Source organism: Arvicola amphibius, chromosome 9 (assembly GCF_903992535.2).
Source record: "Arvicola amphibius chromosome 9, mArvAmp1.2, whole genome shotgun sequence".
NCBI classification, from domain to species: domain Eukaryota; kingdom Metazoa; phylum Chordata; class Mammalia; order Rodentia; family Cricetidae; genus Arvicola; species Arvicola amphibius.
In genome coordinates, this window is record NC_052055.2 from 116,253,764 (window position 1) to 116,281,208 (window position 27,445).

Consider the following 27,445-nt stretch of genomic DNA (forward strand, 5'->3'; position numbering starts at 1 on the left):
TTGATTCAACATTTCAGTGAGAATAACATTTTAGGTGGTAAATCATTACCCTGTATTCTTGTCTGTTGTTGTTATTGTGTGTGCTGTGTATGATGTTTGGGGCATGCATGGCACAGAGTGTGCATGGAAGTCAGAGGACAGCTTTGTGTATCTGATTCCTCTATCAAAGCTTGTACAGCAAGGGCCGTTACCCACTGAGCCATCTTGCAGGCCCTTTCTTGAAATTGTTACGGTCACTTCTGGAGGGTGGGGTGGGTAGGCTTGGAGAAGTCAGTGTCAGGGGTGAATATGATCAAAATATAGTGTATACACTTCATAAATTAAAATTTAAAATATTGTATTACACCACTTCTGCCCATGCTATTCTCAAATTTCTCAGCTCCCTCCCTGCCCTTTATTAGTTTTTTTTCTAATTTGTACTACTATTAAATCCATTCTAAACATACTAGCTTAAAAGTGAGGCATCTCCTGAGCAGCTCCTCCTTCACATTCCTCGTGCACTTTAGTCAGATAACGGCTGAGGTGCAGACTCCCACGCACGGGCAGAGGGGCTCTTGCACGGTTTTCTTCTGCTCATACGGACCATGGAGCACTGAGTCAGTGAGCATGGTCAGCCTGTGGATGGGCTGCTCTAGCTTTCTACTAGATCCCAGTTACCAATGCTTGTAGGGCCTTCTTCTTTACGTGTGTATGTGCTCATGTGGTCTTCCTTGATTTTTTTTTTTTTTTTTTTTTTTGCGAGAGGGTTTCTTCCTCGTCGAACCCAGTGCTTGCCAGTTCTTTCAGGCTGGCTGGCAAATGAGCTTGAGAGTTTTGTTTCTGTCCCTCTAGCACTGGGTTTACAGATCTGTGCCACTCTGCCTGGCTTTCATATGAATGCGAGGGATCCAAATTCCACTGCTTGGGAGCCAAGTACTTTACTGACTGCGCTATCTTTTGTTTGTTTGTTTTTGTTTTTCAGGACAGGGTTTCTCTGTAGCTTTGGAGCCTGTCCTGGAAGTAGCTCTTGTAGACCAGGCTGGCCTCGAACTTACAAAGCTCTGCCTGCCTCTGCCTCCCGAGTGCTGGGCTTGGCCTTTTGGCCTATCTTATAACCCTTGGGCTCCAGGATCTTTGCCAGCCAAAGCTCTCCCAGTCTTCATATGGCTAAGAAGGTAACATGTATATTGCCTTCCTTGTCACGGGAAGCTCACTCTATACCTAGCTGTCCAGGTTCCAGACTTGAGAGTCTTCTGCATTTAGTTTATAGAATAAAAGTGGTACAAGCTGAGAGAAACATTTCTTTCTGATGATTGTCTCTAGACATTTATCTGTGTGAATATGCAGACGGACTTGACGTTTTCTTTCTTAAATATTTAAAAGTTTGACACTTTATTCATAAGATGTCTAGTCCAGCAGTGCACTGCCTACATGTCTCATGCCTGAAGTCAGAAGAGAGCATCAGGAGTTATAGATAGTTGTCAGCTGCCATGTGGGTGCTAGAAACCAATTCCAGGTCCTCTTCAAGAGCAGCAAGCACTGTTAACCACTGGACCCTCTCTCCAGTTCCCACACCAACCGCCTGTGGCAAGGCTGTCATTATGATGCATTATGATCTTGTATCTTTAGAAGTTTCTAATTCGGGCTAGGACGAGGTTAGTGCTCCTGATTAGCCATCTAAAACTCCAAGAGTCCATCGTGGGAAGGTGTGTGGGTGTTCTCTGTCTCCAACGTCTTCCTCTGGCTTGTGGTAAAGGGTCTCTTCAAGTTTCACAAGGGCAGCGGTTGGAGGGCTGGGTGCACGAGGCTATCTGGTTTGGGTACTTGTAAGAAGGTTTGCACTCCGTAGGGCAGATGAAGCCTTAATGAGCCGCGGTGGGTTCTTGGCACTCTATCTTCGGTTCTCTAATTGTCCCTGCACGCCAGCAATGCTTCTCAAGTCGCCTCCATTTCTACATTGTTCCTTACTGTTAGTTTCTGCCTTACACCACCGGCTTTCCTGCTTTTCTCCCTATGTTCAAACATAATCAAAGCCTTCCCTCCTCCCCCTTTAGCTGTTGAGACCCCAAGCCCCAGTATCCTGAGTTCTGTGGCTAAGAAGGTGGAGCTCCCCTCGCTGCTGGCAGCTAGGAAGTCAAGGCTGCCTTGCCAGCTTTGACCATGCCTTTCACCTAGTCCCTATCAGAAGCTGTGGCTAGTTTCCAAGAACACGGCCCTGGCCCTCTTCCCAACCACGTCTTCACAGTTTACTCCGTAGACTCAAAGCCCCTGCCCCACGGTGGTCCCATCCTCTGTCGTGGCGCCTTGGCTGCCTGCGTGGCCGCTGTTGACCACCGATCAACGCTAGTTTATTCCGCTCTCACCTCAGGCCATTCTAGCCTCCTCGGTGCTTCTCCTGAAGCTCCCCTGACTTCCGCGGCCTCTTTCCTGCAGGTGTTGGCAGGGTCATTCTTCACCCACCCTGGAGAACTACCCCTCTGAACGTCCAGGGCAAGTCGCTCAAGGCCACGCCCCTCCCATAGGGCCCGCCTCCCAGCTCTTCACGCCCCCTCGGGGCCCGCCTCCTGGGAGCCTGGCGGCGTGGGGCGGCGGGCGCTCAACCACTGCGGTTGCGGTGCGGCTGTCGTGCTCACCTTCGTGATGCTCTGATTGGCCGCGCTAACATCGGCCCACCCAGCTATTCCGGTCGGCCCAGGCTCGCGCCTGCGCAGTGCGCTAAGCTGTCAGTCAGGTAAGGTGCTGGCAAGCCGGTGGCCGAGAGTGCGGTGCTGTCATGACAGAGGGCACGTGAGTCCCGGACCCTGGGCCTCCCGCGGGTGCTGCGAGGGACGCAGCAGGGCGGTGGCAGGGAAGGTGCCCGGGCAGCAGCAGGGTGGCATGGCGGGTGGCTCTGCACGCCTGGGTTGCTGGCAGCTCCACCTGGGTGGAGCCTAACGACCCCTGCTTTACTGTCGCTGGCCCGCTCAGGTGTCTGCGGCGGCGAGGGGGACCCTATAAAACTGAGCCGGCCACTGACCTCACCCGCTGGCGGCTCCGCAACGAGCTGGGTCGGCAGACATGGACGTATTTCCAAGCGGAGGACGACCCCGGTCGAGAACAGACCGGGCTGGAGGCGCACTCTTTGGGACTGGACACAGTAAGTGTTGTGATTCGGATTATTTTGTATCTTCCGCCCTCATCCTCAGGCGCCATCTCACCCCAAACCTGGAAGTGACCACAGACCAGCCTCTGCCTTGTCTTTCCTGCGCCAGAGCCCTGAAACGGGAGAGAGCCTTGTTCAAAAAGCAGGCAGCTCTCCAGTAAACAAAGTATATGTGAGTGTAGTGTAATACAAAGAAAAGCTAAATATAAAGGGATGGGGAGGGACGAAGTGCAGATAATGGACTCAACTTATGAAAGAAGGTGTAAAGCCAGCTGGTTTTGCCGTTTTTGTTCTGGGTGGCGGATTAATGCATAAAATGCATTGGTACTGAGAGTATTAAATTTAAGGTTGAGCTTTATGGCTTCCTTTTCAAATGCCAAGTTCGTTAGAATAGACTTTGTGTCTGACTCGTTTTGGTGTGTGATGGTTTGTGATGGTTTTATTTATTTGCAGTAATGAAGCTTACAGTTTTTATAGAGCGGTGTGAACCTAGGCGTGGGTCATTTCTGTATTTCCAGCCACACAGGAGGCTGTGGCAGGATCTGTGTTTGAGATATGCCTTGGCAACTTAGTTAGACCTTGTCTCAAAAAAAAAAAAAAAAAAAAAAAACGCAAAGAAGCTGGGTGTGGCTTTAACCACAGTGCTCAGGAGGCAGAGGCAGGTGGGTTTCTGAGTTGGAGGCTAGTCTGGTCTACAAAGCAACTTCTAGGTCAGGCTTGGCTACCATATCTCAAAACAGCAGCAAACAAGCAAAGCAAAAGAAGTGATGAGAAGCTCAGTGATTGAATGTTTAGCTACGTTCAATCTCCAAAACAGAAACAACAACAACAGCGAAAAGTGTGGTGACTTGGGGACCATACCCCCTTGCAGAGACATAATTGAAGCAGCCTTGTTGCTTCAATCCCTCCATCTCAGGGACCCGTGGAAGAAGTTGCCCTAATTTGATTTTATTTTGAGCACTCTATTTTGATAAAATCTTTGATTTGTAAGAGAATTACAATGATGGGTGTGATTTTGTTCGTATTTACTCTTTGGTTTAATCTTAATAAAAGCTTCTCCGTTGACGCAAGAAACTCCAATCAAACCAGATTAGACCAAATTAAAATGCACTTGTTTAGTAAATGTGAACCGAGACAGCATGGTGGGGAGAAAAGCCCAGCAAACCCAAAACCACAGCACGAACTTAAATAGCCTGTGGGAGTGGTCCTGACCTTCTCCAGGGGAGGGGTCAGCGCTTGGCATGCTGGGAGTTGGAGTTCAGACTGGGGCAACTCCCAGACCAAGGGCTTCCAATCTATAAGGGGAAGTACTTGGACCTGACCTTGTTGTGTGTGTCCACATAGTATGAAACTCAGCCAGTCATAGAACAGTTAGCCAGCATGCTTCTTCTTTTCTTTTTTCTTTTCTTTTCTTTCTTTCTTTCTTTCTTTTTTTTTGAGACAGGGTTTCTTTGTTTAACAGTTCTAGCTGTCTTGGAACTAGTTCTTGTAGACCAGGCTAACCTCGAACTCACAGAGATCTGCCTGCCTCTGCCTCCCGAGTGCTGGGATTAAAGTTGTGCCCCACCACTGCCCGGCCACTAACAGGCTTCCTGTGAGTCCTGGCCATTAGTTGGGAAAACCTGCTCCGCTGATCCCGCTATACTATTATTAGGCCCTGTCTGAGAAGGTCCCCTCAGTATGAGTTGGGCGTCTATGCCCTACCCTATGCTCTATGCTGTGTTTATTTAAGATGTTTTCAAGTTTTGAAGAAATTTGCAGATCGGTGGCTGGAAAGTAAATCATGACAACAGAGAATTGCCTTTTTACTTTGCTGGCCTGATCTTATCATCAAAGACTTGTTTCAGATTGAAACAATTCAGTTTTAAAGTAAATTAGATGCACTATTTTGACATGGATTGTGAATGAGGAGGATTCCTCAGGGCACCAGGCAACCTCAACTCTCATTTTTTTTTCTTTCCCTTTACAGAAGAGTTATTTCAAAGACTTACCTAAAGCTCAAACAGCCCACGAGGGGGCCCTGAATGGAGTGACATTTTATGCCAAGCTGCAGGCTGAGGATGGACACTGGGCGGGTGATTATGGTGGACCCCTCTTCCTCTTGCCAGGTAGGCGCATGCTATCAAGGGCAAGGCTGTTCCTGATTGTCGGTGGGTGGGGCCTTGACCTACACTGGTAAAGCAGGCTAAAACCCGGTAGTGCATTGGAAGAGCTCTGGGGGCAGGTGGCCTTGTAGTCCAGTCATCTAACTGCCAGGATAGGGAATGATGGTAAAGCATGATTAGCCCAGGGTAGATTGGCGAATGCTCTAATAATGGAAGCAAAGGGGTCTCTTGGAGAAGGGGGTGGGTGCTCTTGAATCCCAGTGCAAAATGGCACTCTAGGTAGAAGGCCTAGACAGTGCCAGGGCACTGTAGATAGGCAAGGGTATTGGTGAGGAACTGGTATTCATGCGTGTGCTGTTTGAACACTAAAATATCCTTTGTGAGCTTGCTGTCAAACGGTGGCTGAGGGAGTTCTGGCAGGAAAACCATAGGTCCAGGTTGGTGAGTGGGAACAGGATTGCGTTTGAACATGTGGGTCTCTGATCTCGTTTAGGTAAGACTTTTCACATCCTGGCAATGTTTCTTTAAAGAAGCCCATATTCATGCATCCAGACCCGTTTCCTCATTGAGTTTTAACTCTATCTTATTAGCCTGAATTCTTAGGAGGATGTGGGTTTGTTTCTATGGTAGTTGCCATATGATGCCCTTCCCATGCCATACCATGCTATGTCATGGACATATGATATGGAGCTGCCCTGTGGATGATGAAGATAGGAGTGTGCACTCAAAGATCAGGCATGGGACAAAGGGTTCTTGTATAGTGTCGTCTATCCCCATATGTGCAAAGTGGCACATACATGTAAAAACTTTATAAAACAGAACACTAAAATCTGAGCAAAAACTATTATCCTATCTGGGGTTGCCATTTTAGTATTTCAGTCCCAAGCAGATGTTAAAGCAAGACCTGGTCACTCCCTGTGGTCCCATTGATCTTGAACTGGCTCTTAATAGGCCTTCAGAGCACTTGTGGGAGGCCTCTTCAAGGCTCTGCTGTGTTTCTCTGACCCAGACTGTGGTATGGGTGCCAGGCATCACCACTTGGGCTTTGCAGGCCCTGACCTGACAGTGTTAACTGTATTCTTCCTGGTGTTTCCAAAGTCATTAGGCCTAGGAAGAATGGCCTTTCTGGGAGATTGCATGGGAAGGAAAGCCACAGGGCAGTTATGTGTCAGGATGGGTCCTTAAGAAGAAGAGCTTGGGTTTAGTAGTGCTGAGTGTACTTCCTAATGTGGGACATCCTTCTCACCACACAGGTCTCCTGATAACATGCCATGTGTCACACATCCCTCTGCCAGCTGGATACAGAGAGGAGATGATACGGTACCTGCGATCAGTGCAGCTCCCCGATGGCGGCTGGGGCCTGTGAGTGTCCAATTGCACATATATACCTGTGTGTGCTTGCATGTGTCTTTATGTAATTCTTGCTTGGGTTTCCAGGCAGCCGTTGAGAAGTGGGATAACTGTAACCATGGACCTAAGGTGGGGTGGGAGAAAGCCTGGCGGGAGGAGAGCAGCTGGTACCTATGCAAAGCCTGACCAGGGTTTTACTTCTGATGTTGTGAGTCTTGAGACTCACATGCCAAGTTAAAGCCATGGTATTTTAAAATTGTGGAGGCAGCAGAGATGGCAGCAAATGTAGGGGCCCCACAGACCAATCTCCACCTGCTTTTCTGATGTAGACATTCTGGGAGCAGAGGGGTAGGCGGGCCCTGCCCAGCTAGTTTTGTAGCAATTGGCTCTCTCTGCTGGGTGGACTACACTTTCCCACAGAATGCTTCCTGCGTTGTCAGGCTAGTAGGAGATATTTTAGTAGTCTTTTCTAGGCGGACTTCACTGCCAGTATGACTTTATTTCTTAGAAATAGTGACAGATGACAGAAGCCCTTTTCCCACCAGTCTCATGTTTCCATTAGGCATGTTGAGGACAAGTCCACGGTGTTTGGGACCGCCCTGAACTATGTGGCTCTCAGAATCCTGGGTGTTGGGCCTGATGATCCTGACCTTGTACGTGCTCGGAACATTCTTCACAAAAAAGGTATGTCCTGTATGGCATGTGGGTTTGTGTCATACTGACACAGTGAGCTCTTGTAAATGGGAATTAGTAAGATGTACCTCTAGTTGAAACACTAGGAGAAACGTGTAAGTGGAAACTGTTGAGCTGTGTAATGATTAGTAACATTAATAATAATTATTCCTTTTAATTATTTTAAAAGACTCTTGGGTTTCTTTTTTGTTTGTTTGTTTGTTTGTTTGTTTGTTTTGAGTCAGGGTTTCTTTGTGTAGCTCTGGCTGTCCTGGAACTCACTCTGTAGACCAGGCTGGTTTCAAACTCAGAGATTCATTTGCCTCTGCTTCGCAAATGCTGGGATTAAATGTGTGTGCCACCACTGCCCAGCTGGAGACTTATTTACTTTTATGTGTATGGGTGTTTTGCCTGCACGTGTGTCTGTGCACCACGTGTATGCAGTGCTCGTGAAGGCTAGAAGAGAGTGTCGGAGTCTCTGGAGTTGTAGTTAGAGATACAGACCTGCTAGCTTCTGGTGACTGAAGTCAGGTCCTCTGCAGTTTGTGCTTTTAACCTCTGAGCTCTAATTTTATTATTTTTAATTCATTATTTTCTGTGTGTGTTTGTTTTGTGAGGTGCGTGTGTGTATTGTGTGTGTGTGTGTGTGTGTCACAGTACACATGGAAAGGTCAGAGGACAACTTGGTGAAGTTGATTCTCTCCTTTCATCTTTACCTGAGTTTCATGGATAACACTCAAGATGCCAGGCTTGTGTGGCCAGTTCTTTGCCCACTTAGCACAGCTACAACTTGAGTGCTGTCATGGTTTTGTTGTTGTTTTGGGGAGGGCAGGGTCTCATGTAGCCCAGGCAGTCCTTGAACTTACCCTGTAACCAAGGTTGGCCTTGAACTCCTGATCTAACTGCTTTTTCCTCCTGAGAGCTGGGGTTACAGACATGCATGACCATGCTTCACGTATGTAGTGCTGGGGTTTGAACTTAGGGCTTTGTGCCTGCTAGAGAAGCATTCTACCAGTTAAGTTTATCCTTAGCTCAAAACAATTTGATATTTTATATTCTGCTTTCTTCATGAATTGGTAAAGATTTAAAGGCACTATGCTAACACAGTACTTGTGGGACAGTTCATGGAGTCGGCCTTCTGAAGGCAGCTGAGCTACAGGTGCACATCCCCAGTGAGGGCTCTGCTCATCCCTCCTCACCATCTCTGGGCCTGGGCACTACTTCTCAAGTCTAGCATGCACTCAGTCTAGCATAACTAGACTAGAGGTTAGTCATCATAACCTCTGATGGTCTTGATCATGTGCTCTCAAAGTTTTCTCTGTTTCCCTGTTGCTGTCTTATTCTGAGGCCACCAGGAGGAGGGACGTGCTTGAACCATACTTCAGCTAGCAACTTTTCTCAGTCTTTCTAACTTCGACACATTTGGACTTAGGAGAACTTATAAAATGTGTAAAGCCATTATTGCCATGTGCTGCACAAAAGGCTGACTGTTGCTTGGTAGGGGCAGGAGTGGCTTTGAATGTGGGCTGCATGCTAGACTGAGTAGCATTCACTACTTCTCACAGGCACTGCTTCACCTGTGGCCTTTGGAGACCATTCCAACCCTCGCAGGCTCTGTGGCTCCCCCTGCTCTTAGAACAGAGCTTGTCTTGCATTACCAGTCTGCAGCTCGTCATGTGGTCCTGAGCCCTGCCTTTTCAGGACCTGTACTCCTGTCTCGCTCTTTGCTCCATGATCAAGGGTCTCCTTTGATTTGGTCAAAGTGGTTTCCTACCTCGAGGTTCCCATGCTCTCTGTCCTCTCACCCCACTGTCCACCTTCACCGTGCTGTCTTCTTGGAAACTCCTCTTCACACTTAGAGTATGTCTTAAACTTCACTCCTTCGGGCTCTCTTTCTGACTTCTCAGGCTAGAGGAAGTGTTCTGTGTGCCTTATGAAATTCTGCAATCTCCTTTCAAGTGTTTGCCCCTGTTGTGATTAAGTAAGTCATCATAACCTCTGATGGTCTTGATCATGTGCTCTCAAAGTTTTCTCTGTTTCCCTGTTGCTGTCTTGTTCTGAGGCCACCAGGAGGAGGGACGTGCTTGAACCATACTTCAGCTTGCAACTTTTCTCAGTCTTTCTAACTTCGACACATTTGGACTTAGGAGAACTTATAAAATGTGTATAAGTCAGTATTGCCATGTGCTGCACAAAAGGCTGACTGTTGCTTGGTAGGGGCAGGAGTGGCTTTGAATGTGGGCTGCATGCTAGACTGTCTGCAGTCACTTGTGCCAGGCTGTCTGCTGAGTGGAAACGCACAGATGCGCAGCATGGTCTTGGCTGCACAACACAATGCATAGTGCGCAGCACTGGCCTCTTCCTTCTCTCCCTGAGCTGCCTTCACAGGTGGCTGCCTTCATGTGTTCCTTCTTAGGGATAAGGGCTGTAAACAGCTCTCCTAAGGTTGGTCATGCTTGTTCCTGACTGGGAGTTACCGGACCCATGGCAGGTTGACCCTCAGTTCATGCAAGAAAGGGTACAAGAGATAGCTTCAAGCCATTATTCCCACATAACAGTAGCTACTTTTTCCTGTTCTCTTTCCAGGCGGTGCCGTGGCCATCCCCTCCTGGGGGAAGTTCTGGCTGGCCATCCTGAATGTTTATAGCTGGGAAGGACTCAATACCCTATTCCCTGAGATGTGGTATGCCTGCCCTCTGCCTATTACACTGCCTTCTAGTAGACTGATGGGACCTAATGGGGTGGATTTAGCCTCTTACTAGAGGCCCTTCATGTGTTGTACACATAGGTAGAAGGGGGTTCTCTTTTCGGTAAGAGCAGCTGTCAAACCACACAGCAGTGGAGCAGGCTGTGGGACCCTGTACGCTATTTCCAGACCCATTGTGTGGCTTGGTCTTTGTGGGGATAGACAGCAGATCATACCTGGTAATTACAAAGATTTGGAGCATCTTTAGGAGTAAAGGAAGAGCCTCCTTCATCCCTGTATCTCATTTTCTTAACTGATTTGATAAGTCCTAGATATCATTTCACCAGTGAACACTTCCACGTGCATCTTTAAATTTTTTTTATTTTTTAATATTTACCCAACAGAATAAATTTCTATTCCTTACTAACTGAAACCTATTGTCAGTATTTTTATCTTTTTTGTGACTATCTTATAACAACATTGGCTCTCTATATAATGCATATATAAATTTACCCCCAGGTTAGATAAGCTCTCCAGAACTATACAGAGTTCAGGCAGAGCCTACCGTCCTATTGAAGACAGAGTTGAGGGTTCCTGTAGTAGATAGCTTTCATATGCAGAAAGATAGGATGTGAGGGACCCCTTGGAAGACAACAGGGTCCTGAAACAAGGACTAAAAGGCTTGGCTTACAGCCTGGTTGAATAAATGGAAGACGTGGCAAATGCCTGAGCCAGTGAGGGGCATGGAGAGAGCTCTCCATGTGTGGGGCAGGGCGGTTGTACTGATTCTTGAAGTATGGAGGTATACTACAATTGAGCTAACATCCAGTGGTCCTTCATTGGCAGCTCTACCAGCTAGATGCTAGGCTTGCCTGGGGAGGTGCAGGTAGAGGAAGGCTTTGCCAGGCTAGAATAGGGTACTAAAGAGTACCTCTGGGGCTGGAGAGCTTCTGTTCTGTGTCCCTACACTGCAAAGCTTTACATATGACTCCACAGTCTTTTAGCATTAGAATGCAGAGTGCAAGCATGCACACACATGGATGGATGTACTCACAGCAGCATAAATGTTGATGCTTGGAAGAGCCCAAGACCTCAGGGCTGTTAATAGTGTAGCGTATGTCCTGTCGCACTGACACATGCTCTCTTCTAGGTTGTTTCCTGAATGGGTACCTGCACACCCCTCCACTCTCTGGTGTCACTGCCGGCAGGTCTATCTACCCATGAGCTACTGCTATGCCACTCGGCTAAGTGCCTCAGAGGACCCACTGGTTCAGAGCCTCCGCCAGGTAAGCCTTATGGTCTCTAGGGACCTTGTAAGCCTATGGCACAGAGTCCCTAGAGCTTAACTGCATCTTGGTACTCTGGGGTCCAGAGGAGTCTCTGCCTTCTCACCTGTAAACAAAAGATAAACTGCTCACAGGGGCCTGGCAGGCATCTGCCATTGTACAGTGGGGCTTGGAGAGTTCACAAGCTGCAGTCCTAACCCGTGCTTGTAGTCATTGTTCTTGGGAAAGAACCCTGAGATGGACTTTGGAGCAGGATTTGCACTAGAGTGGGACTTCGGCTCTTGGACTGGGACAGCTCCTCAGATTAGCTCTGGTGTCTCTGAACTAGCTGGGCCTTACACCCTGTAGTGGTGGTTTTCTGGGTGTCTCCACCCCTGAGAAAGGATGTGACCCAGAACCCTGAGAATGTGCAGCCAGAGATCACTCCTGGTTAGAGCTAGTCCATCTTCTGTGTTCGGGAGGCTTGCCTGCTGCTTCTGCTAGGCACTCAGGTGTCCCCTGCCCTTTAGGAGCTCTATGTGGAGGATTATGCCAGCATTGATTGGCCAGCACAGAGGAACAACGTGTCCCCGGATGAGCTATACACGCCACATAGCTGGCTGCTGCATGTGGTGTATGGTAGGTGCTTCCTGAGGGTTGGGAGAGTCTGGGTTAATAGTTTGATGATGGTCAGTCCTCCACATAATTCATTCACTCTGACTCACTCTGTCAGTGCAATAAATAAATGGCCCTGGAGTGAAAACTCAGAAGATATAACCTTGCTCTTGTCCCCCAGCAAAGACCAGCTGCTGCCAGGTCACCTATGTAGGGCAGGGCAGGGTCACGGTGGGAGGTAGGAAGCAGCCCTTCCTAGAAGGGAAGGAGGAAGCACAGATGAAACAGAGTGAGTGGGAGGAGGGATCCCCGGGGAAATGAGAGGCCAGATGCTAGACTGTGTAGGACCCATTCCTGTCTGTAGGACTAGGGGACAGCCTGTCCAGGAATGCCAGTTGTCCTCTCCTGTTGCTGAGTGTCCCCAATGCCTTCTCCCCTTCAGGAATCCTCAACCTGTATGAACGTTTCCATAGTACCAGCCTGCGGCAGCGGGCCATCCGAATGCTGTACGAGCATATTGTTGCCGATGACCGCTTCACTAAATGCATCAGCATTGGCCCGGTCAGTGCCCCCATCCTGGGTGCCTGCGGCACCTTTGGTGGCAGTGAGGTCCTATCAGATGCCCTAGGAGCTAGGCTGTGTGGAGTTAGGAATGCGGTAGGCCTATTTTCTGGAAGACCACTTTCTGAGCTTTCTGGTCAGCTGAGTGGGGTGTGTTTTTCCACTTACTCCCTCATAGATGGACCCTAGAAAATCCATCTTCTACCCTTTATATAAGAGTTATAGGTGCCTAGGGGTGTAATGCAAACAGCAGGATCCACATGTTCACTTCTGGTCTCTCCCATCTGGCTGAGGATGCCAGGCCTCTAGTCTGACCAGCTGTGCACAGGCTTTGGGACCTTACAGAGCACATGCCTGAGGCTGAGTAGTCAGCACATAGTGACCAGAGCTAGTGGAGACCCAGCAAGGAAACTGTCCTCATAGATGCGAGACGATCAGGATGTAGGTTGTAGTATTGGGGAGTACACTGTGGTCGGCTGCCCATAGGTTCTCTGGATAAACTGAGCTTCCTCCTCCCTCTCTGTGGACTCTTGGTCCTTGTTTGTCATGCCCTAAGCTGACTCAGAGTCTTGAGTGACATTGCCTTTAGTTTGAGTCTCGGGGCATGAATGCATAGGGAACACTTAGGAAGCTCGTAGTAGAACAGATGGGGCCCTGTCCCAGGGTAAAGTTGCATGGGTCCTGAAGCCCACATATCCTGCAGATCTCAAAAACCATCAACATGCTTGTTCGTTGGGCAGTGGATGGGCCCTCCTCCCCTGCCTTCCAGGAGCACGTTTCCAGGATCCCAGATTACCTTTGGTGAGTGGAGTGTGACTGAGTGGTGGCTGGGGTGTGGTGCCAAGTGCTGACCATGGGCATGCAGCTTAGTGCTGACCGCTATGCCTCATCTAGGGAGGGGTGCCATGGTGTCACACTTCTGAGAATATTTTATGGAATCAGGGGCACTGCCAGTTAGATTGTCTTTGGGAAGATTTTTTTTTTAACCTAGCGGTAACTATGGCTAATCCCCAGAGTCAGAGCCAGGAAGCCTGGAAGCAGGCAGTCATAGATTGTTGTGAAAAAAGCCAGTGGACAAGAGGCTTGTCAGCCCTGTACTGTGTCCAAAGTGGGAACTGTCACAGGGACCATAGCAGGGAGGCTTAGACGCATAAAGGCCATCTTCTCTCCGGCGGTGTGGTGTGAGCTGAGGATAGCAAGGTAGACCTGGCCATAGAAGGTTCTATTTACCGTGGTATGGACTAGAGCTCCCTGGGTAAGCCCCCGTCTTGTTCCTGCTGGGTGTAGGCCTTGTGCTTGTGAGCCCAGCTGGACAGCCCTGAAGTCAGCATGGCGGGAGGTGGGAGATCTGTGCGCTCTTTTGCTTGTGTGTGGCTCCTGATGGACAGCTAGAATTCCAGCTTTCACACTGTCCCTGACGTAACCTTTTCTTATCCCCATAGGCTGGGCCTTGATGGCATGAAAATGCAGGTAAGGGCTATAGAACTGAGGCTTCCTCTCTGTCACCATCTCTGCTTATTTATGATGATCCAAAAGTGACAGTCAGGCATGGTGGCGCTTGCTTGTAGTGCCGTCACTCAAAGCAGAGCGATTGAGTGTGGGCCACACAGCGCTATACAGAAAGACCCTGTTTCTGAATTAAAAAACAAAAATGGGACAGGGTTGGAAAACCATCCCCACTACAGTTCTTGTAGTAAAAGAGGAGAGACAGAATCGCCCTTTATTCCTCGTGTCTGTGGGGTTGGTCTCTGTGGTTGCTGTTTGTTCTCACAGGTCCTTCTGTAGTCTTTCATCAGGGTAGACTAAACCATGGCAGATCCAGACTCGGCTCAGACCCTCCAGGAACCATCCTCCTGCTGTTGTGAGGGAAAGTGGCTCTGGGTGGGAAAGGGCCTCTCTGTGAGACCACATGGAACTCCTCTGGCAGGTCACTAGGAGCTGTGTGTGCTCACCTAATAGGATAACCCTAGAGATTTCCCTCTAGCCACCAGTACAGGAGGAGCCTCCGGGGCAGAGGGGCGGGCCCTGAAAGTTGTTCCTTTCTTGGTACCCAGTGGTAAATTGGGATAGCACTTGGTGTATGGTCAGCTAGGGCTCTGGCCAAAGGATGGGCAGTGGAAATGCTTCTTTCTGGTCAGGTGTTTGCCTGGGATCTTTGGCCCCCAAGGAGCTGTGAGAGAACTTACCCTGCAGTGTTGGGAGCTAGGGTTTCTGTCAAATATTTAGAGATTGCTGAACAAAACCCTTTGTGGATTTGGTCATCCATTTCCTGCACTGATACCCAAGAGTGTTGTCCAGAAGTCCAGGGTTCCAGGGTGGGATTTGAAGTGGCTCTTCCTCATCTGTCAGGGCCACAGTAATGTATCAGCTGGGTCCCTAACCCCTCAGGCATATTTGGGAATGGAGGAACTTTATTCCTGCTTGTCCCATGCCTGGGGTACCCTGCTGTCATGGGGTGTTGAGGAGCCCTCACAGGATCATGTAGTCCTGGGTATGTCCTGAGAAAGTACTGTTCTGCTGGGACTTTAGAGGCAGGTAGGGCTCTGTTATCCATGGCTACCTGCAAGGTTTAGGGTTCTTTCTGACCTTTGTCAGCTGCTTTGGTGCACAGGGCTCAGACCTGGGATAAGGTATTAGCTGGGCACGTCTCCAACACCCTCGGATTCTAGGAGTCAGAGGATGGGGTTGCTCTGACAGCTCGTTCTTTGTGAACAGGGCACCAATGGATCACAGATTTGGGACACGTCATTTGCTATCCAAGCACTATTGGAGGTATGTGTGCGGCTCTGTTTCGCTCTGCAGCCCCATGTGAACTTCCCATGTGTGTAAGCCACACATTCACCCTGAGAAAAATAATGCTGCTTCCATGCCTCTGTCCCTTGAGCTTCCCATTTGCCTGACTCCCAATCCCCTGTTGATAACACTCTGGAGCTGGATGCTAAACTGGGAAATAAGCCTAGGGAGTGGAGAGCAGGGTGGTACCTGGGCTGTGTGGGCTTGAGGCTCTTAGAACATTAGCTGCTTTGTGAGTTAGAGAAAAAGTTCACTGCCTGTGGGTATGCGAGCAGGGAAATCCTGAGGGTGTCTTTGCACAACTGGGGCATAGGCCTGGGTGGGCTGCCTAAAGTGAGGCCTGGCAGAACAGGTGGGACTTTGGTAACTGTCCAGGGGGGTCTCTTCTGTCCATTACTGTCTTTAGTTGTGTCTCACTGTCTTTTCTGTCTTTAAAGCTGAGAGCCTCAGGAAACGTTTCCCCAGACAACTCTAAGATGCGTCATTTTCTGGGGGTGGGGTGGCAGGATGTCGCCAGGGCACCGGAGGACTGGCTTAACCATGCTATTCTGTCTTCTAGGCAGGTGCGCACCACAGACCTGAGTTTTTGCCCTGCCTGCAGAAGGCTCACGAATTCCTGCGGCTTTCACAGGTGAGGCTCGTGCCCTTCCTTATCTGTCCTGCTGCCCCAAGCTGGCTTCCTTGGGTTGTTTCTGCCCTATTCTGCCCTGCCCTTGCCGTGTTGGTACTGCTAGTCATCTATGGTAGCTCTGGCTGTGGCCCGTGGTAGCCCATCACCACCAGTGATTTCTGTTCTTCATGCTGAAACTCCTGTGTGCAGAGGGCCAAAGCCAGCCTGTGGCACAGTCAGGAGTTGTGTCCTTGATCAACAGCCTGTTGACATTGTAGCCGTCGTTGAGTTGCCTGTGCCTGCCTTCCCTGAGACCAAGTACAGCCATATCAGTATCTCTCATCCCTGCCTTTCATAGCTGCCTCCAGCCTTGATCCCACTGGCATCCTCCTGCCCTAGAGTCCTCGTACCCCTAACCCTCTGTCCTCCGATCCCACTAGAATACAGCTTCCTCGGGAGCCTCCATGTAGCTGTTACCCATGTGCGTATAGGGCTGTTGGAAGTGAGTCAGCACTGTCTCCCACAACAGGGCCTGATCCGGGCCCTACACTGAGAAGTGGGCCTTTAGCCCATCTCAGTGGACCCTGCTGCACTTGCAGACCTGTTTGCTTTCTCGTTGACCTGAGTCATGCAGCTGGGCAGGAGAGTGGATTGTTTAGCTCTCTCTGGATGATCTTACTTCCTAGTAGTGATATGGTGATGGGTCTCCTGGGTGCCATGTTGTACTGACCATATTTCTGTTTTCCACATGTGTTCCTTGCTGCTCTCCAGGTCCCAGACAACCTTCCTGACTATCAGAAGTATTACCGCCAGATGCGCAAGGTATGTGTGGGCAACCCACCTGAGCCTACCCCCAGCTATCTTCCCTTTGAGGAGGGCTTTCTGGCTTTTTGCTCTATAGATGCCTCACGTCAGGAATTCATCATCCCCTGAGATAGCTTACACCTCTGTGGCCAGGCTTCAGGGCAGTTCAGATGTCTAGCACACACAGATACTGAGCTGGAGTGTTGAAATCAAGGCAGAGGGAATAAAGGATTCAGAGCCAGCATTAACCTCCGTTGCTATAAGCACCTGCTTTTAGCTGCAGGTGGTGGAATGAGACATTGCCGTAGCTGCTGCCTCCCATAGCGGGGTCCATAGGGCACCTGTGTTGCTGTTTAGGTCCCAGACCATTTTATTGCTAAGCTCCAAGGGCTGTCAGGATGGGCATAAAGTCCTAGATAGTCCCTGTTCAGCTATGCCCAGTTTAGGTACCGCTGTGTGGTGGAGAGGCCTCTGCCCTGCCTGGTACAGCTCTGCAGGGGAGGAGCACCCTTACACTCTGTCTCTGTAGGGCGGTTTCTCCTTCAGCACACTGGACTGTGGCTGGATCGTTGCCGACTGCACAGCTGAGGCTTTGAAGGCCGTGCTGCTCCTGCAGAAGCAGTGTCCCTTCATCACCGAGCACATCCCCCGAGAGCGGCTCTGTGACGCTGTGGCTGTGGTGAGTGTCCTACCTCGTGTTTATGCCCTCTTCTATGGTTCTGTCTTAGCAGACCAAGGTGAGGGTGTAGGAGCATCAGAATCTGAGACTGAGTCCTGGGATAGACCCAGGGTTAGAAACATTGGCTGGGTGTGTATATAGAGCCCTGTGCTATAAGAGATGGTGCCTAGACCGTCCCAGAAGTTACAAGGAGGCTGTATGGTCCCTGGGGCTTGTCTTCTTGGCTCTACAGCTCAGGAACTTCTCATATCTGTGCTGAGATTTCTGCAGGTCTCATTTGGAAGGCCTGGTGGTATCCAGAGGAAAGTTGGAAATGTCTGTTCATTTCTGTGTGAATTTTCTGTGTATGCTTTACTATGGAGATCTGCATTGGCTTGACATTGGAATATGTCTCCAGATATTGTGCATAGCAGCTGCATTGAACACCTAAGGGCTCAGCATGAAAACTGGCGTCTTCTCCCTCGCTCCCGTCCTATAGGTTGTCCTGTGGTGCTTTGGGAAAGCCATACTGTAAGTTGTGTGCTCGGTTCTCAGTCCGTCCCCCTCTTGTTACAGTTGTTGGGCATGAGGAATTCTGATGGAGGATTTGCTACCTACGAGACCAAGCGTGGGGGGCATTTGCTGGAGTTGCTGAACCCCTCAGAGGTCTTCGGTGAGTGTGTTGACTAGCAGTTTGGTGCATAGGCCAGGCCTGGCATGGTGACAGGTCCATGCAGAGCCCTCTTTGGGCCTCAGAGTATGGAATATCTGTATTCTTGATGAATGGCTGTGGTTCTGTCTCGGGCCATGGAGACCTTATGCTAGGTTTCCGCTCTCCTGCTTATCGACAGAGCACAGGGTGCAGGTCTCTGCCCATCGTACTCACTGTAGCCACACTGCCCAGGTTGACCTTGGGGTCACATCTAGGTGTAAGTCCTGCATGCTTCAGCATGTGCTCACCACATTCTTGGCCTGAACTATGGGCCCTGGGCCATAGTGGAGCTCAGGTGCCTCCTCCTTTCCCTTTCTAGGAGACATCATGATTGACTACACATATGTAGAGTGTACCTCAGCAGTGATGCAGTCTCTGAAGCATTTCCATGAGCACTATCCAGACCACAGGGCAGTAGAGATCAGGTAAGGAAGGCGAGGGCAGTGTTCTCAGACAGTAGGCCGTGACTTCTCACAGGATAGTGGCTGGAGTAAACAGAGGGACAGTTTCAGGTGCCTACAGATCCATCAAGAATATGTGAGTCTGTGTAAGTCTGTGAGTGCGTGTGTGTGTGTGTGTGTGTTGGTCTGGGGAAGACAATACAACTGTAACACAAGAATGGGTTATTTTCCCCATCTTCTTGAACATGTTTCAAATGAGCATACATACCTAACTTTGCCATCAGTGTCCAGGTAAATAAGTGCTAAGTGTTCTTTCGTACAGAGAGCCAGTGAATGGTCAGACACTCTTGAGACTGTCATGTGGAGACCCTGCCATCACCTGATTTACACCCCCTATCATTCCATTAAGGGACTGCCTTCCTGTCTTCTCAGTCACAGATTCTTATTGCTCACTTTGAACCCGCCTTAATGGAGTCCCCCTGTGGATATACGTTGGTTCTTTCACTGTTACACAGATATGCAGGGAATGTTTCACTTCCATGGAAGTAACCACACTACAGTTCCTCCCTTCCTCTGGTTCTTGCATTCTTTTGATCCACGTTGTTTGTGATGTTTCTTGCATCTTGGAGGGGTTGGTACAGCTGTTCATTTCTCTCCGTCTGTGGTTCACTATTGGGCCACTATGACATAGCAACAGTTTGTTGATCTCAGAGGCGTAGCTAGTTATGACTCTTTGTGATATACCTCTCATTATTAATGTCTCCTTTTATTGCTGATGAAGACTGAAGGCAGCAGTAATGTAAGGGTGTAAGCACACATTTAGAAGGAAATTTGATAGGCATATCATATCCATTTAATAAAACAATAGCAATGGACTCCTTATTGGGGTCCATGATTTTTTCTAACCAGGAGCTTTGCCTTGGCTTACAATATCACATGTGAGTTACATTGCAGCAGAAGGCAGCAACACTGCAGTGTTACTATTGTGTTAGTGGGCGTGTCTTACCTGTAGCAAGCAGGCCTCATAGCTGACCTGGACCCTTGGTTATGCCCCAAAAGCCTGCATGCTATCTTCCAGTATTATGAAAGCCAGCAAGCAGGGAAGGATTTTCTACTTTTGTCTTAGCCTAATTTTTCCAAAGCTTATGGTGTCTTTAACACTAAGAACTATCTGGTTTGGTTTTATAGCCAAGAACAGTGGCAATAGCCTTATGGTGTGAGGGGCTTGGCTAACAGCTTCTAGGGAGGTCGCCCTAGAAGCCCACTCCTAGCATTGAGACAATTCACAAAAAACATAAATGATAGAACAATACACATGAAAGAGATTAGGCTGGGAGGGATGGCTCAGTTAGTAACATTCAGACTGATCTCATTTGTCCCCACGGAACATGAGTCCAGTGCCTCTGTCTCACTGCCTGAGACTGTGAGCCTAACTGAACTCTCTTTTATTAGTTGCCTTTGTCATGGTGTCTCATCACAGCAGTAGAAAGTAACCAGTATAGGAGCTGGCACCAGGAAAGATTGCTGTGACAGACCTAACCACATTTTTTGGGGAGGAACGTGGAAGGATTTTTAACTTTGGTCTAGAGAAGTGGTTGAGCGCTGTACTCAGAGCTCAATGGACCATACTCGTAGGAGCACGGAAGTGCTGGGAACTGTGCAGACCGCCGAGGCCCAGCTCGGGGTTCCATCTGGGACAATATCAGCAGCTGGGCTAGAGACCGTTCTTGTGATGTTTTGGCAATAGTAGCTAATTTCTGCCCTCTCCTAAGAACTAGCCTGAGGTTAAATGTGTGATAGTAGTTGCTGTACGCAGGTGCACAGGTGACAGGAGTAAATGTGTGATAGTAGTTGCTGTACGCAGGTGCACAGGGGACAGGAGTAAATGTGTGATAGTAGTTGCTGTACGCAGGTGCACAGGGGACAGGAGTAAGTGTGTGATAGTAGTTGCTGTACGCAGGTGCACAGGGGACAGGAGTAAATGTGTGATAGTAGTTGCTGTATGCAGGTGCACAGGGGACAGGAGTAAGCGGGGGCAGAAATACAAATGGACACTGTGAAGAGGAGAAAGAGCGCTAGGAAATGCAATGTGGTAGCCAAGGCCTGTGCAGGAGGAGATGAGAAAATTAAGGCAAGGTCTGGCCTGAAATGGAATAAATGGAGAAGCACCCTCAGGGCTAGACCACACCAGGTCATGAAAATTGACGGCCTAAAGAATTTTCTGACAAATGAAAGCCTCTGTAAATGATGCAAGGGACCAGACTCCATCTCAGGTGGGCACCAGGCTCCATCTCAAGTGAGCAGCCCAAAACACTTTGTTGGTGGTGGTGGTTTTATCTAGCTCATTTTACAGGATTTGTTTGGCCCCTGACACTACTGTCATTGGCAGTGGCTTTGGTAGTTTTCAGTGCTACTTCTCATGTGGTCCTTGTCTCCAAAAGCCATTTTCCTTTGTGTTTCTTCTGAACTTTGACAGTCTGTTTGCCCCTTTAGTGTCCTATAGCTACATTAGTTTATCTTTGTTTTTGGTTTTTCGAGACAGGGTTTCTCTGTAGCTTTGGAGCCTGTCCTGGAACTAGCTCTTGTAGACCAGGCTAGCCTTGAACTCACAGAGATCTACCTGCGTCTGCCTCCTGAGTACTGGGATTAAAGGTGTGCACCACCACTGCCTGACCATTTCTTTTTTTTTCATTTTTGAACATTTGTTTTGATCTGTTTGAAGGGGAGAGGCCATTCTCACCTTTCTGAGACCATTGTGTAGGTGCGGTTGGGGAAGGCATTGATTCTGCCTGCAGTGTTCATTGGGCTAACTGCTATGTGTTGCAGGGAGACCCTCGAGCAAGGCCTGGAGTTCTGCCGAAAGATACAGAGAGCTGATGGCTCCTGGGAGGGGTGAGTAGGCACCTGGGCTCACCTGCAGAGGGGTTGGTGGGAGGTGGTGACATGTACATGGGGTTGGGAGTCTGCCCTTGCTGCTTTTGTCCTGGAGGGCTCAGGAAGAGGGACTTCCTGACTGGTCATATTCCCTGACTGATGCTCGGCCTTCCCTTAGTCGAGAGCTTGTGTTGAGGGAGCAGTTGGGCTGCATGCTGGGAGGGCCCTGTGGCCTGAACACGATGGCCTCCTCCTTGTGTCATCAGCAGTGCTTTTGTGTCTTGAGTGGAGGAGCAGTGGTTGAGCTGGGTGAGCGGCGCCTCTCGAAACAGCATTCACACTTGCAGTGTATGGAACGTGTGTGAATGCTGCTCTTAGCTGCCAAAGTCCCTTCCCAACCCTCCGCCCTCTTCTGTATGTCTCTTACTCTTCTGTTTTGTGAGACAGGATCTTGCCTGTGTATCTCAGGCTGTCTTTAAATTAGCAATCCCCTGTCTCAGCCAGTGCTGGGAATGTATGGTTGTACTACCTGGCTCCATCCCAGTTCTGCCCTCTCTGCTTGAGGTTGTCCCATACCTGGGTAGAGTATCTGTACTCTCGCTTGGAATGAAGACCAAGTCTGACTTTCTCTTTTGTCTCTCTCTAGCTCTTGGGGGGTTTGTTTCACCTATGGCACCTGGTTTGGCCTGGAAGCTTTCGCTTGCATGGGGCATACCTACCAAGATGGGTAAGTGTAGCTCTCAGACTGACGTCAAGCGAGGGCATTGCCATGATAATTGTTCTGGCCTGTCTTAGTGCTGTGATGCAGCACTGGCCAGAAGCACCTTGGGGAAGAAAGGGCTTACTTTAGGTTTAAACTTCTAGGTCATAGTCCATCACTGAGGGATGTCAGGGCAGGGCCTGGAGCAGAAACCTTGAGAAAAATCCTACTCACTTCTCTCACTCTGGGCTGGGCCTTCCCACATCTTCAGTTGATGGCCTCTTCCCAGGTGACTGTGTTCAGTTGACAGGAAAACCAGCCCAGTAATGTTTTGCTTGTTTTTTTTCCTTTAATATTTGATTAATATTTTAAAACAATGAGTGAAGATCACTGTTTCATAAGAAGGGAGTTCTGAGTACTTATTTTCTTGGTTCATAAGCCTTGGCTAGGTGTTACCTCAGAGTCTTACAAATCTTTGTCTCTCATCCTGAGTGAGGAAGTACTTGGGTCTCACTCAGGAACTCAGGAAGAGGGCTTGGTTCAGGCCCTGCCTCTGACTGCTTAGCCGATGCTTCTAGACCTAGTGGGTTTGGAGTAGGGAAGTTGTACTAAGCCAGATGTGGCCCAGGGACCCTGGGTCTGTTTCCATGTGCCCACATAGTCAGCTTGCATATCCCTGTAGCTGCAGAGTGGTTTTCTCTGTGCCCAGCAGCCCTGTGAGACATGTACATCCCCTGACCCAAGGCAGCCTGTCAGAGTAGCAGGGTGTAGACAGCTTAGATCCTCCCAAGACATGGTGTCTCAAATCTCTTCCTCTCTGCAGGACTGCGTGTGCAGAAGTGTCTCGGGCCTGCAACTTCCTCCTGTCCCAGCAGATGGCAGATGGAGGCTGGGGGGAGGACTTCGAGTCGTGTGAACAACGGCGTTATGTGCAGAGTGCCAGGTCCCAGGTCCACAGTACATGCTGGGCCCTGATGGGCCTGATGGCTGTGCGGTAAGGGCGATGGGACCCATGGTGGGCATACTAGGGGTGCTGGACTTTGAGGAGGTGGCCTAGGGTGTATAGATGTGTGAAGAGATGAAAGGAGCCACAGGACTGAGCCATTATCCCTCCGTTACTGTGGATAGAGGCAGCTTCAGAAGCCACACCCTATTCCTAGGCTAAGTGGCAGCCTGTCTGGCTGAGTGGTTCCCTTTAGAGAGACTTAACCTCTCTATGGTCTATTTATCTATTCATAGTCAGTGCCTGTTGGCAGGGCAAGAGAAGCTGGGGCCCAAAGGAAATGAATGAGGTGGCTGTGGTGGGGAAGCTGCTTTCCAATGTGGGGAACACTGCCTCCGTGTTAGGAGCTGCTTTTGGTCTTTCTGTGTCCGTAGCTCATACTGAGTCACATGTGTTGCACTCGTGTACACAGGTACACACATGTATGTGTATGCACTTGTGTGTATACATTTTTAGGTATATGTATGTGTTCACGTAGGTATAGGAATACATGCACACAGACATACACACACACACACAAATAAATTTGTATGTGCTGTCTTAACCTAAGTTGCCACAGTACACTTGGAACCATTTGGAGATCTTCCTGAAATCCCCTTAGTCAGTGTAGACAGGGACCCCGTGAGCAGGATAGTCATCAGTCTGCTCCCAGTCAGTCCCCCACTGCTGGCCTGGCTTCTCTCAGACTCTTAGTCCTTCTGATGGCTCACTTTTGCCAGCGAGTGCATCAGAGCACATAACTTCTGTGGTTTCCAGTGAGCAGAGTAGGCATGAGGCTTGTCTTCCTCTCCGTGGGCATCTTATCAGTACCGTGTGCCAGCCATGTTAGAGGATATACTTGATTCTATCCATAGAAGACACGGTTGACATGCTGACATGGCTGGCACACGGTACTGATAAGATGCCCACGGAGAGGAAGACAAGCCTCATGCCTACTCTGCTCACTGTCCGTCCCCGTGCTTGCACCTGCCCTGCTTCTCAGGGCTCCTGGGAAGATTGCAGTAGGAGTCTCGTGTTCTGGTTGTTAAGGTGTCTCTATCATCAGCATAGTATTTGGGGAATGTTTGTCCCCCTTAGATGTATGTTGATGCCACATGCTGGGTTCGTTCAAGCCTGTCTTCTTGCCCCTCAGGCATCCCAACATCGCTGCTCAGGAGAGAGGAATCAGATGTCTGCTGGAGAAGCAGTTCCCCAATGGAGACTGGCCTCAGGTGTGCGAGGACCATGCGACAGTGGTCCCAGCGTCACTTTCCAGCTTGTCCCCTTTGCTGTGCCCACGTTCCTCCTAGGGTGCTTTGGGGATCTGGGATGTGTGCACTGTCGGCCAGAGGCTGGTCCTGTTGGAGGTCTGGGATGTGTTGCTGGGTCTTGAGATATTGAGCACATTTTGCTATCTGTAAGGGCACTGGCTGGGGAGGGGACTGAATAGTTGATGTTTCCTCCAGAACCTTGGCTTTACCATCGTACCTTCACTGACCAGACGTGCAGATGGGTTTCCGTCTGTCCTTGTGGTTACCAGAATTTTGGAGACCACTATTCCAAGGAAGAATTGTTTCCTTCAAGCTCTAGTCTCTGAGCTGGGACCTGTGCTTCCTGCCTTTGGTTGCCTGTCTTTGGTTCATCAACTCTCCCCAAGCTCTCGCCAAACTTGCTCTGGGGCTGGGAAATTCAATAGTCAGGACCGCCATCTAGGGACAGGCTCCTTAACTGTTCATTTTTCTGTGTTCTTCCAGGAGAACATCTCTGGAGTCTTCAACAAGTCCTGTGCCATTAGCTACACAAGTTACAGGAACATCTTCCCCATCTGGGCCCTGGGCCGCTTCTCCAGCCTATACCCTGATAATACCCTCGGCGGCCACCTTTGAATGCATGTCTATGCTGCAGCTGGCCTTCTTATCCCTGCTTTGGGCCTTGTTGTCTATTTCTGTAGACATGAAGCTGGGGATAGGGTCGGGTTAGTGTCTCTAGGCACTTGTCAGTATATGTTTAGTTCTGAAACTAGATTCCATGAGAAAGGGAACCACACTGTACCCTACAGCTCGTGGGTACATCCTTCTTGAATGAGTGAGACTAGAGTTTTTATGACCAGTGACTTCCGTGTGAGAGGAGCAGCTGGCTTCTTCACCTCCTCCCTTGTCTGCTGTGCAATGGGCCTCTGACTAGACTCCTGTTTGCTGGCCTGGCAGAGTTCTGGCAACCCAATGGTGCTGGTATACTCAGAGAAAGGCTCAGTCGGGAATGAGGCGGGGCCCTACTTTACTGTGTCCTGAGCAGTGGCTGTTGGTCTTGAAATACTAGTTTTCCAGAAAGGAAATACGAACTCGCTTTATACTAAAAATGTCACTAAAAGTGATTTAAATGACCACCGACTCCCTTAATAAACAGACATTTTGGGACTGGAATGATAGCCTAACAGTAAAGAACATTGACTGCTCTTTCAGAGGACCTGGGTTTGATTCTCAGCACCCACTGGTGACTAACAACCTTCTTTAACTCCAGTTCCCTGGGGATCCAATGCCTTCTTCTGGCCTCTGTGGGCACTGCACACATGGTGCATAAACATACATGCAGGCCTAACACCCATACACATAAGGTAAAAATAAATCTCGAAAATAAAATATTAAAAACAAAACAACAAACCCCCAGGCATTTCATCCTGGAGTGTCCTGAGGCTGTATGGCATAGAGGTAGATGCAGCATCCTATTCTGCCCCTAGATTGTAAGCATGTACACATTGCATGTTTTCTGGGGTACGAGTTCTGCTCTCCAGTCATCTTGTTGAGATAGAGGCACATGTGGGAAGCCACACATAGAATGAAAAGGGTAGTGTAGATAGTGGTTATGGTGTTCATACTGGGACAACACTGTAGCAAGGACAGCTGATGACATCCAGCTCACCTCTTAGACCCACTTAGCCAGGCAGTCGTGGCCCTCCTGGGACCCAGGACAACATCTGTGACACCCAAAAGCCATTATGAACCCTTTTGCCAACTGTGCTTTGAGTTCAAGTGAGGGCCAGATTTCTGGGGTGATGCTTCTTGGGGGTGAGCTCTGAATTTCTGATTTCTGACTCTGTGTCTGGCCAACATGCAGGCAGAGTTTGGAGTTGATAAAGTAATAATTTCTCCTCGAAGTCACTACTTTTCTCCCTGACCATGGTGAGCAGGGTCCAGCCTGGTGCCTTCTCAATCTAATGCTTTCTACCTCTATTACATTCTGGACTGGTGGTGACTCCACCCTCTCCCTGGCCCATGGTCTTCCCGCAGACAAGCAGAGAGCTATCAGATCTGGTTTCCCTGCCCAGGATCTTCTAGGCCGACCTTCTGCCATGGTGCAGATTCCCCAAGGCTTTGTGCCACTTGCCTCCTGCCCAGCTCCCACCACTGCCAGCTGTGCTGTGACTCCTCAGGCTCTCCTCACGTGGATCACAACCTGTGCTGTTGCCTGCACAGTCTCTCTGCCTCTGCCAGCAGCAGAGCAGATGGATAGTGAATCACTAGATCTGCCCCTAGCAGCAGCAACTGTCCCTCGGAATTCCAGATCACTGTACGAAATACTTACAGGACCAATTCTCTTAATAAACAGACTGCTGATGAACATACACTGTAGTGCGTAATGCTTGTCTTGTCCTGCAGACCAGTCCTGCTGTGGAGCTGTCAGTAGGGTGCACATGATTACCAGTCCCAGTTTAGAGAGTTGGCGGGGGACACTCACCAGATTACAGTTCAGAAGTCCTTGAAGATTCTTGAAGTTTTAACTTGTAAGGAACAACTTTAGAATCTGCTGGAAGCTTTTCCTGTGGAGTCGTAGTAGAGTCCCTGTGTTCCCTGTGATGGGAACCTCAACATCCTTTTCTAACATGTTCTTTAGTAGAAAATGTTGACTGTTTTTCCCTCATGAAAGCTTTCACTGTGACATGATATTCACCATGTAGTCTAGGATGGCCTCAAGCTTGAGGGCAGTCCTCTTGCCTCTGTCTCCTGAGTACTGAGTACTGGGATTATAATGTGCTACATGCCTGCTGAAGGAGTTGATGAGAACTTCTTTTTTAAATAAATGTTTGCTGTATGCTGATTTTTTTTCTCCAAGACAGGGTTTCTCTGTAGCTTTGGGGCCTGTCTGGAACTAGCTCTTGTAGACCAGGCTGGTCTCAAACTCACAGAGATCCTCCTGCCTCTGCCTCCCGAGTGCTGGGATTGAAGGTGTGCACCACCACCGCCTGGCCTGTATGCTGATTTTTTTATTTATCTCTATTTTAGCAAATACAGTTATATGGTAATATGTTGGGACCATTTGGAGTCCTGGCCTCCGGCTATTCTTCCCTGCTAGTGTAGTGACCTTCACTTGGCCTTCTGATTTGAGTTACTGAAAGCTGTGTCAAAGTTGTTTACCAGCTCTGCTTCCTGAGCATGTGTTGCCTTGCCTTGAGGATCAGGGGAGGAGGTTTTCACCTGTTGGCCCACCTGACTGTGTTGGGTATATAAGCCTCCGTGGTGCTGTTCAATAAAGGGCTTC

The 27,445-nt window shown here is 49.2% G+C and overlaps 1 protein-coding gene across 1 annotated transcript; it reads left to right on the forward strand.

The window, feature by feature from the left end:
• The first annotated feature begins 2,699 nt into the window (after nt 1–2,699).
• On the forward strand, nt 2,700–26,531 carry Lss (lanosterol synthase). Its single transcript, XM_038341757.1, has 22 exons — nt 2,700–2,766; nt 2,947–3,115; nt 5,091–5,229; nt 6,480–6,588; nt 7,139–7,260; nt 9,835–9,931; nt 11,085–11,220; nt 11,730–11,838; nt 12,257–12,375; nt 13,079–13,176; nt 13,818–13,845; nt 15,091–15,147; nt 15,728–15,799; nt 16,550–16,600; nt 17,112–17,261; nt 17,817–17,913; nt 18,272–18,377; nt 21,180–21,245; nt 21,874–21,954; nt 22,751–22,921; nt 24,063–24,141; nt 24,664–26,531. The coding sequence occupies exons 1-22, from the start codon at nt 2,753–2,755 to the stop codon at nt 24,793–24,795; spliced, it is 2,202 nt and encodes a 733-aa protein (XP_038197685.1). The 5' UTR covers nt 2,700–2,752; the 3' UTR covers nt 24,796–26,531.
• The last annotated feature ends 914 nt before the right edge of the window (nt 26,532–27,445 follow it).